At 60.0% G+C, this 17,647-nt stretch overlaps 1 protein-coding gene across 3 annotated transcripts in view; it reads left to right on the top strand.

Moving 5' to 3' along the window:
• Window positions 1-815: 815 nt before the first annotated feature.
• Window positions 816-17,647, top strand: part of GRM4 (glutamate metabotropic receptor 4) — a 107,701-nt gene continuing 90,869 nt past the window's right edge. For 2 of the 3 annotated variants that reach the window (XM_070418739.1, XM_070418742.1), the window contains exons 1-2: window positions 816-903; window positions 11,422-12,308. In XM_070418739.1, coding sequence (XP_070274840.1) covers window positions 11,460-12,308 — 849 coding nt within the window. In that variant the 5' untranslated portion in view covers window positions 816-903; window positions 11,422-11,459. Of the gene's footprint in view, window positions 904-1,854; window positions 1,931-11,421; window positions 12,309-17,647 lie in introns of those variants that run through there. The other variant, XM_070418741.1, reaches the window with a different exon arrangement.

Below are 17,647 nucleotides of genomic sequence, written 5' to 3' on the forward strand. Positions count from 1 at the left end.
ACGGAGGTGGGAGGGGTGGGGAGGAGCGCAACCCCTTTGCACCGCTGTTTTGCTGCACTTCTGTGTTCTACGACCCCGACCTTTGGGGTCAGGAGGGGTCCCCCCACGTCCTGGGTGGAGGGGTGGATGAGCTGACACCCGCACGGCGGAAGGGGGGAGAAAGGGGTTTCCGGGAGAGGGCGCCCGTGGGGCGCGGCGGGAGGGGCAGCCGCCGGCGGGTCGGGTGGGCTCCTAGGTGCTCTCTCTTTAAAAGGCTGGCGGAAGCGCCACGCGCTCGGCCCGCACTCGCAGCGCGAACTTGCCGGCTGGGCTGGCGCCTGCTCGCGTGCGGCCGCGGGCGCGGGGCTGAGCGGCTGCGGTCCCCTCGCCCCCTCGTGCTCCGGGCGCTCCCGCCCCTCCCGCAGCCTCCCCTCCGCGCCTGCCTGGCTCTGCCTGCCTCGCTCCCTCTCCGGCGCGCTCTCTCGCTCGTTCTCATTATTTTCCTGCTGCCGCTGCCGCTGCGCCCGCACCTCGGTCGGCTGCGCCAGTGGTCGGCTCCCGCTCCACTCGCTCCCCAGCCCGGAGCCCCCGGTCGGACCGCGCTTCCCGGAGCCGCCTCGCCCGTTCCCTCCGGCTCGGACCCCGCGCTCCGCGGCGGCCGGAGCAGGGCTGCCCGGCGCGCTCCAACTCGCTCGCTCGCTCTCGCGGAGCAGCCGCTGCAGCCCGGCCGCCAGCTCCTCCCCGCGTCGTCCGGGACTCCCGGCGGCTCCGCGCCCGGCTCGGTCCGCAGCGTCAGCGCCGCCCGCCGCGGCCCTGGTTCTGGGCACCGCGAGAACCGGCCGCCGGCTGCCGCCTCTCCGCGCCCCCGGGGCGGGCGGGCGCGCCCCCGACCCCTCCGCGCGGTGCAGACCTCGCCGGTGCGCGGTGAGTTGTGGCCCGCGGGGACCCGGCGGAGGGGACGGTACCCGCCGGCCTCTGGGCACGGGCTGCGGCGGGGACCCTGGGCTGGGGGAGGTGGCCTCTGACGAGCTCCCGCGCTCCCGGCTCCCGGAGGAAGGCCGGCCGCCTGGAGTTTTCGGGGCTGGAGGGTCTCCCCTCGGGGCTGGCCCGGCTTTCCGAGTGCCCCCAGGGGAGGGTCGGGCAGCGGCGTCTCTGCGGGCCTGGGGGGAAGTGTCCCGGTGTCCGGGGTTATGTCAGGTTCTACCGGGCGGGGGTCGTGCCAGCTCTCCGGTGGGGGCGGCGGCATTAACGCGCCCGTTTGCGGGGAGGCAGGGCCGCGGGGAGCGGGGCATTATCTGCACCCCTTCCTTGCCGCCTCCCGGCGGGAGGGCAGCGCCAACCTCGAGCGCTTCGGCTGCTGCTCCCGCACCGCGTCCCGCTCCCGTGGCCGCCAGCACCGCCTGAGACCCCGGCCAGAGCCCGGCGCCCGCTCGCTCTTGGCCGCGGCCGGGCTGGGAGGGCGCTCAGGGTCTGGGGTCTCCCCACCCCGGGATGCGGGGTCAGGTGCTCCTCGGACAATCTGGACTGACCTCTCCGGGACCCAGATGAGCTGTGTGTGTGTGTGTGCTGCTGGGGTCCCCTCTGGGGTCGGGCTTCCCCGGCGCTCGGAGCTGGGAGCGCCCCTCCGTGGACGCACGGGCGGAGTGGGAGGTGGAGGACCCGCCTGCGCGGCGCCCCCGCACCGGGGCGGTCTGAGGCTGTTTGTGCTGAAACGCGAGGCAGTGGCGGCGGCAGGGAGTCCTGAGGCCCGAACGTTAAGTACGAGCGCCCCCTGCTCCCAGGCCACGAGTGACACCCCCGCCTTTAGACTTTCGGTCCCTTTTGGAGGCGGCTCTTGCTGCTTTCCCCTCTCCCGTCAGCATCTCTGCCCCTCGTGCGGGAGAAAGCTGCTTTGCAGGATTGAGCTGGGTTTGCCTAGTGGGGTGCCCGGAGCCACGTGTCTGATGGAGCGGTGAGTCCATCGACCCCTCTTGTAGTCCGGCAAAAAGGCCTCCGTGATGGGGGAGGCCTGTGCGCGCGCGCCATCATAGCCCCTCCCTGCTACCTTCTAGGGTGAGAATGGGGCTCAGGCAGGCAGCCGGAGCGCTCTGAGTCTCCCCATGCACATCCGGTTCCCGCAGCCTCGCAGCCCCGGGGCCCTCACTGTGGAAGTGAAGACTGTTCTAATTCCCATCTCCCCCTCCCGATGCTGTGCCGGGGCCGCCCCGCGCCCCCTGGATCCACACGGGCTGCTGGGCTGCCCCAGGCTCGGTGTACGCAGTCTCAGCTCTTAGTGGCTCAGGGCCTCCGTGGTGGGAGAACTCCATGGAGAGGTGAGGATCTCAGGTGCTTTCCCTGAGGTGGCAGACAGTCCCCACCGAGGGCTCTGCAGGCTCCTGGGTGTGGTCACCCACCAGGCAGGTCCTGGGGACTGTGGAGAGTGGGTCAGAGCCCCCCCCCCCCCCCCCACCTCCCATCCCCATTTTCTAGAGGGCCTTAGGCAGACTTCTGCCCTTGGGCTGGGCTGGGGGCCTTTGAGGATGGCGCCTCTGAGCCTCTGCTTAGCCCTGGACAACATGCCTGCCCACTTGTGAATTAGGTGACCACTCTCTTCACACCGCCCCCCCCCCCCCCCCAGCTTTTGTCCTTTTAGCCATCAACGTTCCCCCACCTGTCAACACCGGCACACCCCGCAGAGATGAAGACCGAAAACAGTTACCCGTCCTGAGATCTTAGCCACCTCAGGGCCACTCCTGCCACGGACCTTTGCATTTAAGAGAGACCCAGAGAGGAAGATGGCAATGCCTAACCCAAAGGAACGCTCTGCTGATGGTGGTGGCGGGTTTTCAGGAGAGATGTATGGGACGTAGGGGGCATGCAGCGTGTCATGCAGAAGGGGAGGCGGGGGAGGCAGTGGAGGTGGGAGTGTGGCAGGAGTCGAGCTGCTTTTTTGGCCTCAGTGGCCTAGCATGGGCTCCTCCTCTCCCCACTCCCTTCCTCTGGGTGGCTTCAGGCTTCATATCTGTTGGAGGTGTGACGTCTCCTGGAGGGAGGCCTTGCACAGCGGCAGGCAGGCAGCCAGAGGTAGGTGAGGCCGCCTGTGAGTGAGTGAGGAGCGGGTGCGTGAGTGAGCACTGTGCTAGCCCTAAGGGTCAGAGGGTGGACCCAGGGCAAAGGGCTCTGCAGCCCCCACCCCCTTCCTGGGAGGTCCCCAGCTCAGACTCTAGGATGCGTGGCCACATCAGAACCGCCCCACAACATGGGGACAGCTGGCAGGAAAAGATGGGACCAAGACCCACGGGCTTATGTGGGTTATAATTACAGCCAACAGACACATCCTCTCCCCTAGACAAGTGTGGAGCTGGCAGTCCCTAATTACCGCCCACCCCAAGACATCTGCCCACCCTGCTGTCCTCCTCTGCTCGGCCTAGAACCCAGCTCTCCAGCGGGCAGGCCCGGTGGCAGCCTGGGCAGCTGGGCCTGTTGGCTGGAAGGTTATCTCATTTTGCAGAATGGTAGCAGCCTTTGCTGCCCGGAGAAGGTGTGGGGGAGCTGGCATCTGGGCTTTGCCCTGCTCACTGGCTGGCAGAGGAGCTGCTGGTTGACCAGGCCAACCCGAGGGCCTCCCCAGGTGGCCAGCGGGCCTGGAGCAGAGGACACCAGCTTCCTGTTGCTCCCACCCAGCCTGGTGCCAGCTCCTGCAAAGAGCAGGGACGGCTTGTTTTCATGTTAACTCTGCCCTCGCTAGCAGGGGACCATCAAAAATTAATTTAGAGCTTTCACTGCCTTTGGCCCTTACAGAATGCAGGCTGCCTTTTCCCTCTCCTGGCAGCCCTGGTTCTCTCTCCACTGAGTTCTCTCTCTGCTGAGTCTCTGGCCTCCCAGCCCACCCAGCCCAGGCTTATAGCTCTCTTTCTAGGCTCCATCCCCACTCAAACTCTGGGGCTCCTGGCTCAGTTCCCCCCACTTCTGTTTCACTGCCTGAGGTTGCCCCTAAAAGGGAGATAGAGCCTGGCCGGCCTGGCTCAGTGGTTGAGCATCGACCTATGAACCAGGAGGTCACGGTTGGATTCCCTGTCAGGGCACATGTCCTGGTTTCGGGCTCGATCCCCAGTGGGGGGGCGTGTGGAAGGCAGCCAATCAATGATTCTCTCTCATTGATGTTTCTGTCTCTCTCTCCCTCTCCTTTCCTCTCTGAAATCAGTAAACATATATGAAAACAAAAAGGGAGATGGGTAACAGAACTTGCTTAGGGAAGATAAGGCCTGCCCTGCAGCCCTGCCCACCCCGCGCCCAGCCCCCTGCCCGAGAGCGCCTCTTCCAGCTTGTCCGTGTCTCTCTCGGCTTCTTGGAAAAACGAGCACCACAGGGATAGTAAAGATCACCCCTTCAATTAAAGCCGAGGACGCCTGTCAAAATGTTTTATTATTAATCTCACCGTTTAGCAATCTCGCGGCAGCAGTGAGGCTTAAATATGTGCACACACGTATATTAAATAAATCGAGGACGCGGGGCATAATGACATTATCCGGACCCCATTCAATTAAGGAGAGATTATCGGCAGTCATTGGGAAGTAGCCCCGATGACAGCCCAGGCCGTTCTGGGCCGAGCGCGCTGACGAGCCAGCTCTGGAGAAAGCATTGGCCGCCTGTCGCTGTGAGGACCCCGAGTCCCCGGGGAGCTCCGCCAGCTGCTCCTCCCGGCTCGGCCACCTGCACCAGGCCCAGGAGCTGTGTGTCCTGCCCTGTCCCTCGCCCTTGCCCTTCCAGGTCCCCCTCCGTTCCTCAGGACAGGTACCACCCCTGGACCTGTTTGCTGGTCGGGGCCCACGACTTCCAGTAAAAACACTGTCATTGCTACAGGGTGGTTTTTAGATCTGAATATTGAAGTAAGCGTTTGGGCCTTGGCCTGATTTTGAAGTTTCTGGTAAGTGATGGCTTCTTAGGTGTCCCTGTCCCTTCTCCGTACCTTGCCTCAGTGTGGCCTGGGATGGAAGTCCCACCCACGACCCTGGTTCTGTGTTCACGGCTGTGGGAGACGGTAGAGTTTGGGTGTTGACTTGCTAAGCCTGTGGGCCCCAGCTGTCCAGGCAGTGCTGGGGTGGGGAAGCTCTGATGAAGGAGGGGTGGCAGGAAGGAGGAGAAGAGGAAGAAAGCATTAGCAGGGAAGCCCACAACAGCAGCAGCTGCAAACAAAGATACTGCCCACTTGGGTCTTGTGTGGGAAAACAGGATGGTGGCGGCACGTGTTGGGGGGCAAGCTGGGGGAAGGAGAGGCCTGGGGTTACACGAGAGGAGGGGCTGGTGGTAGGAGAAGATCTGGGCGAATTTGAGCTTGGTGGCTGGCCCCTGCTCTGGGTGAGGGAGAAGGTCAGGGCTGGGCATTTCTGGGCTGCACTGGTAGAATCAAGGGCGGAGGAGCGGTGCTTGCTTTATCCGACAACTGCTGTGAACTGCTGTGGCCTTAGCAGGCTGCTGCTCCGTAAGCCTCAGGTGTTTCTTGTCAGGAATCCCTGCCTGTCGCTGTGCTCTGAGCCCTCCAGTGGGCCCTCGCTTCTCTGTCCACCATGGAGCTTGTGCTCGGTGCCCTCTCTGACCTCCTCTCCTGCTCTGCCCCTTGCCTCAGGGCCTTTGCACTTGCTGCTCTCGCTGCTGCTACTTAGGATGCTTTTCTCCCAGATACATGCTCATGCTTTTAGTGGTACGTATATATTTTATTGTCTAAAGTTTTACATATGTCTCCTTTCCCCCCAATTGACTCCCTCCCCAGCTTTTATTGTTTTGCTTTTAAAAAAATCCTCACCCAGGTAAGTTTTTATTGATTTTAGAGAGAAAGGGAGAAAGAGAGAGAGAGAGAGAGAGAGAGAGACATTGGTGTGAGAGAGAAACATCTATCAGTTGCCTCCCGTTTGCACCCCAACTGGGATTGAACCTGCAACCTGGGTATGTTTCCTGACCGGGAATCAAACCCCCAGCCTGTTTGCTGTACAGAACCGCGCGCCAACCAATGAGCCACCCGTCGGGCCCTTTTCCTGTTTTTAACCTTTACTCAGTGCCCCCTCCCTAGAGAAGCCTTCCTTGCCCCTTGCCCCCTGAGGATGCCCCTCTGGGTCATTGCCTGCCCCCTTACCAGCCTTTTTCCTCCACAGCCCCTTGTCTCCCCGAAGTGCCGCACATCTGTGTGTAGGTGTGTTTATTGTCCCTCCTGTGCCGCCCCCGCCTCCTGGGCGGGTGTTTATGTCCGTGTCACTCTCAGCAGTGCCCAGTGCCCAGAGCAGAGCTGGCGCACAGCAGGTGCTCAGCGTGCATGTGAGTGGCACACTGAGTCATGGGGTGGCAGGAAGGGCTGTGTTCAATGCCCGACCACATGGAGGGTTGTAAGAACTCAGTGGAAGGTGGGACTCCTCTCTGTGGACCCGATGCTGCTGCAGACCCCCTGCTCGTGGCTCGGCCTGGGTGGGGTGGCTGCCATGCTGGCTCTGGGCAGGCACCTGGCTTTGTCTTATTATTTATGGAGAATTTCCTGTGTTTTGAGCCTTGGGCGAGGCTTGGGGACAGAGGTAAGGGCGGTCCTATTCAGACAGGCCCTAATGTGCTCCCAGGCTCTTCAGTGACAAATAACAACAGAAAGTTGCTGTATGGCACTAGGTGTGGAAGAAGGAGACAATGGGAACTGGAATAATCAGGGCAGGCTTCCTGGAGGAGGAAGGATCTCTTCAAGGGGCTGAGTGTCACAGGGAGGAAGCTGGAGGGAACCAGGGTGGGGGAAGCACAGGCAGTTGACTCAGAGTTTTCCCTCGTGTCCATTGGCATTAAGCTAAAGAATTGCTTTCTCCCTCCCTCCCTTCTCCTCTCTCTCCTTTCCTTTCACACAGATTTCGCAGTGCCCAGCACATGCCCAGCACAGAACCAGTCGCTTCTGAATCAGGCCCTCTTTTGTTCTGGTGGAACGGGGAGGCGTGGTGTTTCTGAACTCGGAGGGTTCAGGACCCAGGGTGGCGAGCTGGAGCAGCTCCAGGAAGTGCAGGGAAGGGGGCCTGTGGCCCGGACCCCACCCCAGGGTGCACTCCTCCTTGCCCTTAGAACAGGGCTCAGGCTGGGTGAGGGACTGGGAGCAGGGATGCTCTTTCTATTAATAGAGAAATAGATTTCCTGGGAGAGAAGGGTGGGCAGAGCCCAGGAACCATTCACTCACATCACATCATTCATTTATTTCCGTGAACCGGGCAGGGGTTGCAGGCACTGCAGGCGGGGATGTAGCAATATCAAGAGGAGTAGGACAGGATTCCCCTCAAGTTGAGTCCGAGTGGGGAGAGGGTTTGCTAGGGTTTGTGGGAGCTAATTGGTCAACCCCTTTCCTCGAGGACGGGAGTCATGCAGGTGGAAACCAGACAGTCACTGGCAGCTGGGGCGGAGCATGGCTCCCGTGACTGCTCCCTGAGTTCACACTGTGCAGCCAGCGCGGGCCCCAGGGGTGGCTGCCGTGAGTGGGGGGCATATAGGAAGGAGGGAGAGACCTCAGGTTCTCCCTCACCTTCCCCTTGGGAGGTGGAGGCATCTAGACAGACCCAAAGAGACTCACATTCCCCAGCTCTGCCGAGCACCTGGGCTGGGCTGGGACCCCCAGAAGCAGAGGGGACAGGACTGAAATGAGTGCTGAAGGGAACATGGAGACACCGGGACCATGAGGTCCCAGCAGGTCAGGGGTCTTGGCCCAAGGAAGGCAGAGGACGGGCCTGGGGCGGCCCTGGAGTCCTCCCTGGGCCTGGCTGTCCTCACTGAGCCCTGAGGGGCTGGCCTTCTGGGGAGCCAGGGGCCTGAGAGCCCCTCAGAGGCTGCAAGCAGGAGGGAGCCTGCCGGTCCCCCCAGCCCCAGCCCCCGCCCCATCCCCGTGCAGGGTCAGGCCCTCTGCTGCTGCCCTTTGTTTTGGAGTTTGGGAAAATTCCGTTCCCTTAGGTTTGGGAGAATAAAACGCAGCTCAGTGAGAACCGGATCGGAGTTTAGTCAGTCACAGCAGCGATGTTTGGATCTGGTTGTTTTGTGGTTGTGGTTCTTCCTGGCTCAGGCCCTGGTTGCCGGGGAGGATTAGGTTAGACCTGGGGGAAGCGTGGGCGCCTGCTTGTCAGGACTGGGAAGGGCCCGAGGCAGGTCCCGAGCCTTCTCTGTGGCCCTCGGTGGTGGAGGTGGCCGGTGGTGGCCGGGGAGGGCGAGTGGGCTTCACCCACCCCCCCAGCTCCCCTCATTCCCCTTTCACAGGAGAGAATGTTCTGGGAAATGCCCTGGAGCTGTTGCCGTGTGGAGACGGTTGTGTGCTCTTCCCTCTCAGCATCCCTTCCTGCCTAGTCTGCCCTCCCCTGGAGCAAGGGCTAGAGAGGGAGGTGGAGACGGGGTTGGGAGAGAGTGCGGGAGGGAGAGGGAAGGTCAGGGAGAAGAGACCGCCTGGGTGGAGCTGCAGACACAGCCGCCCGGGCTCCCGGGAGAGGGGTCCCCTAGCTGTCCCAGGTGTGAGCTTTCCTGGCTGTTTCCGACTTGGAGGGTGGTGGTCTGAGGGCTCCAGCCTCCCCACCCGGCGCCCCTCCCCCTGCTGATGGAGGCAGCCGCCCCCTGCTCTCCCGACTCCTTTCACTCACAGGGTATTTTTACTTTTCCCTTTTCCCTGGTTCCTGTTACATGATCAAAGGAAGGAGGAGAGGCTGAAAGAGGCAGCGGTTTGCTCAGCTCTTTGGAGAAGCTCAGAAAAGGCAGGCCTGTGGGCCTGAGGGAAGGGTGGGGCCCGTCCCTGGGGAGGGAGGCTGGGGGCAGCCCCCCCAGCTTGGGCAGGACCCTGTGCTTGGGCTCCTGATTCTAATCCTGCAGGTATTTGCCTTTCGCCTCACTGAGGTCTCCTTCCCCATGTGGACGTGCCCTTTCCGTGTCTGTGTGTGTGTGTGGTATATGGTGTGCATGGGGTGCCTGTGTGTGCACGCTGCCCAGCCACAGGTGCTCAGGCTGCAAGGAGAAGCCAGCGTGAGCCCTCGGGGAGGACCTGAGCCTCAGCAGGGCCTGCCAGCTGCAGCGTGAGGGCCTCCCGGCCTGAGTGCACACGGTCTGCCATGATGCTCCAAATCCGTGTTGGAAATTCAGGAAAACCAGGCCTGAGCTCCCAGGCTGTCAGAACTGGGAGTGGCCCGTGTGGTGGCGTGGCAGGGGCCTGGGCAGCCTGCACAGGCTCTGTGTCCCCGGGCTCGGTGTCACCAGCTGAGGTTCGGTGCCTCAGCCTCCTCCGCTGGGTGATAGGGACAGAAGTATCCCCTCGCTCACAGGGAGGCGAGCATCGCCGGAGGAAATGTAAGCAGGCACTTAGGATCGTGCCTGGACAGAGCAGTAAGTTGTCATTTGCTGTTATTTCTCCTCGGGGCACTATTGGCATTTGGACAAGACCGTGTTTCCTTGTGCGGCTGTGCCCAGGGCATCTCTGACCGCTGTCTGGATGCAGGCTAGTAGGTGACTCCCTCCCATCATGGTGACAATTGGAAATGCCCCTGCAGGGACAGTGTGTCCCCTGACTGGATTTGCCTCCAACCCACCCATTTTACAGATTTGGAAACTGAGGACTCTCCAGGGGACATGCCTGGCCCCCAGCAGGCAGTGGCAGGACTGTGGCATCTGTCTAAGCCTTCTCCAGTTTCTCTATCTGAATTGCCTAGTATTGGCGTCAGTAACTAGGTCCCCACATCCTCTTGGTCCCCACAGCCACCTGGGAAAGAGCTCTGATGAGCTCACACGGAGGTGTGAGGGATGATGACAGCTCCATTCAGCTGTAGCCACCCCCTCTCCTGTATTTTAGCAGCTCTTACGCCTCCCTAAAGCACAGACGCCAGCCCTAGGTCACAGGGTCCTGGCTTCAGGGGTGAGGGTGGTATCAGGGAGTGTTCCTGCGGGCTCCCCCAGGCCTCTGTGTGACTGGTGCTGGCTTTGAGTCCCGGACCCACCCTGACTCGCTGTGTGCCTTTGGGATGCCACTGGCTCCGGGTTCACCTGCAGAATGGGGCTAAGGTGGATCCACAGTGTGTCCTTGGCCTCTGAGGAGCTAATGGGAGGGAGCATTTTGATGAGGGGGTGAGATGGGAGGGTCCGGAGGCGCTTGCCAGAGAAGCCCAGGAGCTGAGGCTAGACTCCCAGGTTCTGCACCCTCTCCTATCCTCCCCTGTCCCAGAACTGGAGCAGCCTGGGCCTCTGTGGGGGGCTTACAGGTGGGAGGTGAGGGGCTCTGAGACCACATTCTCCTGGGAAACCTCCTAATCCAAACACAAGCCCTTCTTCCAAACGGCTAGGGAAACTGAGGCACACACCGGGCAGGTGGCTTCCTGGTCTTCATTTGACAACCTCATGAGGAAGGGGGCCTGGGGTTGGCGCTCCAGCCCAGCCCTGACTCAGCTCCCAGCATTCTCCCGGTGGCCTCCTAAATTGAGGGGAGGGAGGTTGCTGGCTTTGAGCAGGGAGGTTGGGGAGGGAAGGAACCCCAGGGGAAATTAGCCCAAATTAGCAGAGAGATGAGGAAGAGCTGGTGTTCTCTCCTCTACCCTTGCAGATAAATATTTAATCACAACAATAATAATAATGACGATGATCCTAATAGTGTGCAGTAGCTCAGGCCGTAACCGGAGCCCCACTCTCAGAGGAAGGAAGTGGGAGAGAGGGAAGGAGCAATGGAGAAATTGAGAGATAAAGATGGGCGGAGAGAGGGAGGGGGAGGGAGGCCACCAGGAGAGGGAGGCTGGCTGCTCACTCAGGAGGCCCAGGGTTTGCTCTCTGCCTGGTGTTGCTGGGCAGCTGGGGTGGAAACAGGAAACAGGAGGGTCCACCCCTGCGTCTGGAGGAGAATCCTGACCCCCAACAGCCCCCCAGTTTCTCCGCAGCCCTCAGAGGAGCAGCTCCCAGCTGATTCCTTCTCCAGGAGGCCCTGTTGGCCTTCCTTGTCTCCGAGTCCCAGGAGCCTGAGTGTCTGGTCCCAGAGCTGGGGGCTGGGAAGCCGGGTGCTAGGCGATGTTCTGCTGGTCACTACCTGTGTGACTTGGGCAAAATGCTCTCCTGCCCTGGGCCTCAGTCTCCTCATCTCTAAAACGGGGTTGTGCCCAGTGGGACTGGTTTCTTGCTTCTCTGTCGTGTGGGAGAGCGTTGAGGGAGGCCCTTGTTCCTCCCAGGCCAGCCCAGGCTGCCCCTGGGGCGCGTGCTCACTGATGCCCAGGCTCCTGATGGCAGTGGGTACAGGCCTCGAGAAATGTTCAAACATGACCCAGTTTCTGCCTTAAGCTCTCCCATTTGACTCAAGTTGAGCAGCAGCCAGGAGGAAACCGGATGAGATTTGTGGAGTCTTTGGCGATAACCTCCCGCGTCTCCTCGCAGGCTCCTGACGAGAGATCAGAACAGCTGATGTCTTCTCTGGGCTTCTATTTGATTCTCTCTTTCTCTCTCCCTTCTAAGGTTGGTAGGAGGAGAGCATTGGAGCTGTTTTCTCTTTGATGCCAAGATATGCCAAGCTAGGAGCACGCTCCTCTGTTCAGTCATCCAGCAAGAACAGGCCTGCAGGACGTGCGGACCGAGACCCGAGCGCTGCTGCCCCGTGGCCCCGTCTGTGGGCATGGCCTGTGGGGGCAAGTGAGCGTTGCCTGGACGGCAAGGAGCGCCGGCATGGCTTACCCCGGTGGCAGCCCTCGGCCACCCCGCTGCTGAAGCCACCCCGGAGAGACTTGTGGGGGCTGCTCTGCTCATGCTCACCCAGGCTGGGGGGCCCGGGGCCTGCCAGGGCTAGGAGTGGGGCTGCCGTCTATGGATCTCTAGAGATTTCCAAGATGCCTGGGAAGAGAGGCTGGGGTTGGTGGTGGGCCCGGCTGCCCTTTTGCCTGCTCCTCAGCCTTTATGGCCCCTGGGTGCCTTCCTCTCTGGGGAAGCCCAAGGGCCACCCTCACATGAATTCCATCCGCATAGATGGGGACATCACCCTGGGGGGCCTGTTTCCGGTGCATGGCCGGGGCTCGGAGGGCAAGGCCTGTGGGGAACTGAAGAAGGAGAAGGGCATCCACCGGCTGGAGGCCATGCTCTTTGCCCTGGACCGCATCAACAACGACCCGGACCTGCTGCCCAACATCACGCTGGGCGCCCGCATTCTGGACACCTGCTCGAGGGACACCCACGCCCTGGAGCAGTCGCTGACCTTCGTGCAGGCGCTCATCGAGAAGGATGGTACGGAGGTCCGCTGTGGCAGCGGCGGCCCTCCCATCATCACCAAACCCGAACGTGTGGTGGGTGTCATTGGTGCTTCGGGGAGCTCAGTCTCCATCATGGTGGCCAACATCCTTCGTCTGTTCAAGGTTAGTGGCTGCCGCTTCGCTCCAGAGGTTTCTTCCACAAACACGGTGCCAGGCCTGGCCAGCTCCTTTCTCCTCTTCCCTTCCTGACTCCCAGAGGGAAGAGTTTTTTCCTTGGAGTAGTAGCTGAAAACTTGGGGCCTGTCCCATGCAGAGAACAGGCCCAGCAGAGTGAAGGTGTCGGGGGCGGGACCCAGCGCGGTGGTGCTGACCGTGGTGCTGAAACAGCACCGGCCGCTGGCAGCTCCTTGATCAATTCCCCTCAGCGGGGAATTCTGAACTAAGAAGGGAAGAGGAAGTGCCTGTGAGCAACGGAAGGGAGGAGGAGATGTGCAGACCGATATAGAAAGAGACAGACAGATAGAAAGGTAGACAGATGGAAGTAGGGATGTTTCCAGAGAGGAAAGGAAGGCTGTTGTTTTGACATTGTTTTCAAATAATTGCAGTTCCCAAGAAAGATGTGTTTTTCTTCTGGGTCACTGCGCGAGCCCCGAGTGGCCCTCCCGCTCCACCCCGAGATCGTGGTTAGGAAATGTGTGCTGATTTGGCGTGGGGCCGCTGAGCTGCAGAGAATGGAGATGAAGATGGGAAAAGGCTTGGAGCGAGCAGGCGGTCCCTGTTTCTGGTGCCCTTGGCCCTGAACCAAGCTTCCCTCACTCATTTCCTCCCTCTGCCCTTCCTCCTTGCACACCTTTCTCCCTTTCCTTCTGGAATCCCTCCCTGCCCCCTCCCTGCCAACTCCCTTCCTCTCTTCCTGGGGCAGGAGCTGCTGATTTGCAATTCAATTGGAGCCAAGTGCTTCGCTAAGCTGGTAAAGCAACCGAAAGCTCCCGCGTAGAGAAAAACATTACAAGCATTTTACCCATAATTATGTGCCTGCTCCTCTCTCGGAGCCTCCTTCTTTGCTCTGTGTTTGTGTGTGTGTACATGTGCATGTGTGCGTGTGCGTGTGTGTGTGTGTGTGTGTGTGTGTGTGTGAGAGAGAGAGAGAGAGAGAGCGCGCGCGCGCGTGAGCGGAGGGTGAGGAGGAAGGGATGCAGAGAGGAAGCCACTGGGTCCCTCCTTCACTCTGGTGTCAGATTCTCAGCCTCTGGGTGGGTTCGGCCCCTTCTCTCCTCAGTCTCCAGAGTTAGGGATTGGATTGAGAGAGGCTGTTGGCCCCAAGCAGGGTGGGGAGTGCTGAGCCTAGAGCCCTCTCTCCTGTACCCTTTCTGGAATCCATTTGCCCAGTCCCAGCATGCATCAGCCCTTTGTGTTGTGGGGGCTGGGTCGAAGTGGGGGTGAATAGTGCCGAAGATCCCTGAGCTGGGGCTGGGAGTGGGTGGGGAAGAAAGGAGGCTGGAGTAGCCCTGTCACCGCATGGGTAGGATCGGAACTTTGCATGGCTGGCGTGGGCCCCTGTGCCATGTGGTTCTTGCCTTTGCACCTTCTTCTTGGTTTTACTCGATGATCCAGATGAAAACACTATTCTAATCTGAGAACAAGTGGGTGCATTATGAAGAATGCAAAACGAAGATGAAGGAAGTAGGAGACTTGAAGGAAACGCTGCCCTTGCCCAGGACAGTCTGAGCAGACACTGGGAGGTGTGTTGCTTGGCCCGTTCCTTGGTGGGATGGTTGGGAGTGGTAGTTTGGTCCAGTCCTTCCACCTGCCACATTAGCTGCAAGGCTGGGAGACCCAGAGTGGGTGGGGCCAGGGCTACCTGAGTGGTCACATCAGCCTGCCTGCCGAGGAGGTGAGAACTGGGTCATGTAGCAGAGGGGGCAGTGCCCGGACTCCTTGTCGGCTTGTCTGGGTGGGGCACAGGCCCCCAGCCTCCCAGAAGGCCAGGGCTTGGGTGGGGCTGGGGCAGCTTCCGTGTCTGAGCTTTTTATCACACGCCATTGCAGAAAGATGGTAAACAGCCTGTCTGGGCCCTTGGGACTGTGACATTGGTGAGGGTCCCTCCCCACCATCTCCCAGTGGGGAGGCGGTGCCCACATTAGGGGGAGGTGGAAAGATCAAAGGAGTTGAGAGGGGTCACTTGACATGGCCAAGGCTCTAAGGAAGGTCACTGTCAGCGTTAGACCTTAAAGCGTGTTCTTGGGAACATGGGTACTTTGGGGTGAGGTGCCCAGCGTCCCATATGGTGGGCTGTGACTTCTGTGATAACTGTTCCCTGGACGGAGAAGGTCTAGGTGGGATGATGGGGCCTGAGGCCGAGGTGCCTCACCAGCCTTCTCCTCTGCTCATCTGGTCACAGAGAGCGTGGCCTGGCCGGGGCCTCAGTTTGTGCCTCCTCAGGTTACGGAGAGATGAGTGGGTCGGGTGGGGATCAGGAGTCCCCCAGGCTGCGAGGAGGGGACAGGTGAGACAGGAAAGGGAGGGGGCGGGGAGCGGTGGGGAGAGAGCCGGAGGGAGACTGATGGCTGTGGTCTGCACTCCCTGGGTCCCTTTTAACAGTGTTAATGTTCCAGGCTGGCGACACGAAGGCTCCTCAATAATTAAACGGATAGACATGAGAGGCTGGGCGAGAAACTTAAAAGCCATTTACCGAGGAAAAAGGTTGAACTTTGGGGAGGGAGGTCAGGAGCAGGAGCCTCAGGCAGGAGAGGATGAGGGAGGGGGCCCCTGGGGAGCTGCCGTGTCAGGTATCTATTTCGAAGAGCACCATAGCTGTCCCAGCCCCGCTCCTGCTCCCACCCAGGCCATTACGGGGCCTGCTGGGAACGTCTCCAAAGGCTGTGATGACGGCTCTTCTTCCTCCAAGAGGTGGATTTCCTGGGCACGGCTCAAAGCAGAGCTCTGGCTTGGGGGGTACTGGGGGTGGTTTCCTGCCTAGAGGAAGCTAATGGGGTGCAGTCAGGGTGTGAACAAAACTCATAACTGGCAGAGCTGGAAGGGGCCAACTCCCCATCCTGCAGATGTGGAAACAGCCCTGCTTAGGTGGCAGGCAAGGTGGGAAGTCAAGTCCCCAGCTCCCAGGCCTGACTCTTTGCAGAATGCCCCCGCCCCGCCCCTTCCCGCAAATGAGCCGGGCTGGAAGTGGGACTCAATCCCAGGCCTTCTTTGGGGATCAGAATCCCGGACGTTGGAAGGTCATGGATCTGACAGCTTATCTCCCTTATCTCCCCGCTCCCACCCCCTCCCTCATCCTCATTTTGGCTCTGTTCTCCTAGGAGAGGGAATATCATGGGTGTGAAGAACACCTTTTGGAGGAGACCCTAAGCCCAGAGGGTGTGGCCTGTACAATGCTATGTTGTGGGGACAGCCCAGGTTCTGGAACCAGTGAGGCCTGGGTTTTATATATATGCTAGAAGCCCGATGCACGAAATTCATGCAGGGGCCTCAGCCCCCACCTCTGCCTCTGCCTCGGCCCCCACCGCCATGGCTTCATCAGGAAGAACATCCGAATTAGCATATTATGCTTTTATTATTATAGATATATTTTATTGATTTCAGAGAGGAAGGGAGAGGGAGAGAGAGATAGAAACATCAATGATGAGAGAAAATCATTGATTGGCTGCCTCCTGCATGCCCCCATACTGGAGATCGAGCCCGCAACCTGGGCATGTGCCCTTGACCAGAATCGAACCTGGGACTCCTCAGTATGCAGGCTGACGCTCTATCCACTGAGCCAAACTGGCGAGGGCGAGGCCTGGGTTTGAATCTCTGTTCTGCCAGAGTTACCTCACCATATCCACTCACTATAGCAGTCATTTACACCATAGTGTGAACGAGCCAGTAAGATCTTTTCCCGAGAGCAAACATTGTCGTGGGGGAGAAGAACATACACTAAGTGCCTTGGAAGGAAGCACTTGTCAAATCCTGGACCTGTAAGAGCACAGAAGGATCCAGAAATCATTTCATTGTGTCCCTTATTCATTTCACAGTGGAGAAAAAAGCGGAGGCTCGAAGAAGGGGAGATGGCACAGGGTGCTGGCTAAGAATCTGGATGCTGGAGCCAGACAGCCTTTGCCACCTTGGCCAATTGTTTAGTTTGTGCCTCAGTTTCTTCATTTGTAAAATGGGGATGACAATGGTCTCTTAGACCAGGTGTGGGAATGAAGAGTTCATGTCCACAAAAGGCCTAGTGCAGTGCCTGGCACACAGTCAGCCCACAGGAAATGTCACTGCACAGCTTGTAGCTGGGCCTGAAGTCAGCATGGGAGACTCGTCCGTGCGGAAGAGGCTGGAGCGGGTGGGCAGTGACAGACGGTGACCTTTGAGGCTGATCCTGGAGAGCGCCCACCATCTGCTGGGCCTCCCGTGCCTCCTGCAGAGTGTTGAGACCGAGCAGCCAACGTAACTTTTGGATAATGAGTGTTCTTGCTGTCACAACAGTGGGCGGAGAGGAGTGGAGGGCGGGCATGAGGGACAGGCAGCAGAGAGGATGGAGGAGCGCCAGCCAGCGGGTGGGTGGGCAGGTGCCCCGCTTCCCAGGAGCGGCCTGGCCAGGATGCTGGTGACTGACATTAGCCCACTGTGCACCGCCCCCCCTCCCCTTGTACCCCAGCCTGGCCATGCGAGGCCTCCTGTCCCACCGGGGACCGTAGTGCTGGAAAGGTTCGCGGCTGCTCTAGAGAAAGTTGCCCGCCTGGTGCTTAGCTTGTCTGCTGCTCAGCGCCTAGCCCAGGGCTCCTGGGGATACTTTGCGGCTTAGCTAACACCAGCTATTCTGTTGAGGATGTGGGTTTTGTGTCTTCCAAGTATTTCCACTGCACAACTAAGAGAAACTTTCGAGAGAGCCCAGCACTCTTCCGCAGCCTGGCCATCTTCCTGGAAGGCAGCTCCACCTCCCAGCGCCCGGGCCAGCAAACCTGGCGGCACTTGACCACCCTCTTCCTACTGTCCACAGCCTCTCCTTGCAGAGTGTGTCCTGGAGATGAGGACTCCCCTCTCCGCCCCGCCCCCCCCCGCCCCCGCCCCACACACCCTGGGTCTCACCCAGGCCACATGGAAGCTCCTCCTGCCTCTCCCTGGGCCTCCAAATGGGGCAGCAGATCTTTGCTCAGTGCCCTGTTGACTTCCTGCTGCTCTTAGATTAAAATGCAAACTCCCAAGCTCCAAGCCACCTGGCCACACCCTCTGTCTCTTCTGGGTGCATGTCACCCGTGGTGGTGCTGTGTTCTTCCTGTCACTTGGAGACACCATGCTATTCCCCCCAGGGCCTCTGTCCCTGCTGTCCCTCTGTCTGGAATGTTCTCTCCCATTCTTTGAGGCTGGATCCTTCTTCCGTAACCTTAAGCTTAGCTGGACTTTCTTCAGAGCCTCCCTCACCTCTGCCCAGTTTGTGGGCATGTCCGTATTAGTCTTTCTGTTTGCTGTTGGCTTTTCCTCCAGTCTTTGTATGGCCCGTGAGC

This window comes from Myotis yumanensis, unplaced genomic scaffold (genome assembly GCF_028538775.1).
Source record: "Myotis yumanensis isolate MYYU_CA2020_CCGP unplaced genomic scaffold, mMyoYum1.0.hap1 SCAF_6, whole genome shotgun sequence".
Taxonomy (NCBI): domain Eukaryota; kingdom Metazoa; phylum Chordata; class Mammalia; order Chiroptera; family Vespertilionidae; genus Myotis; species Myotis yumanensis.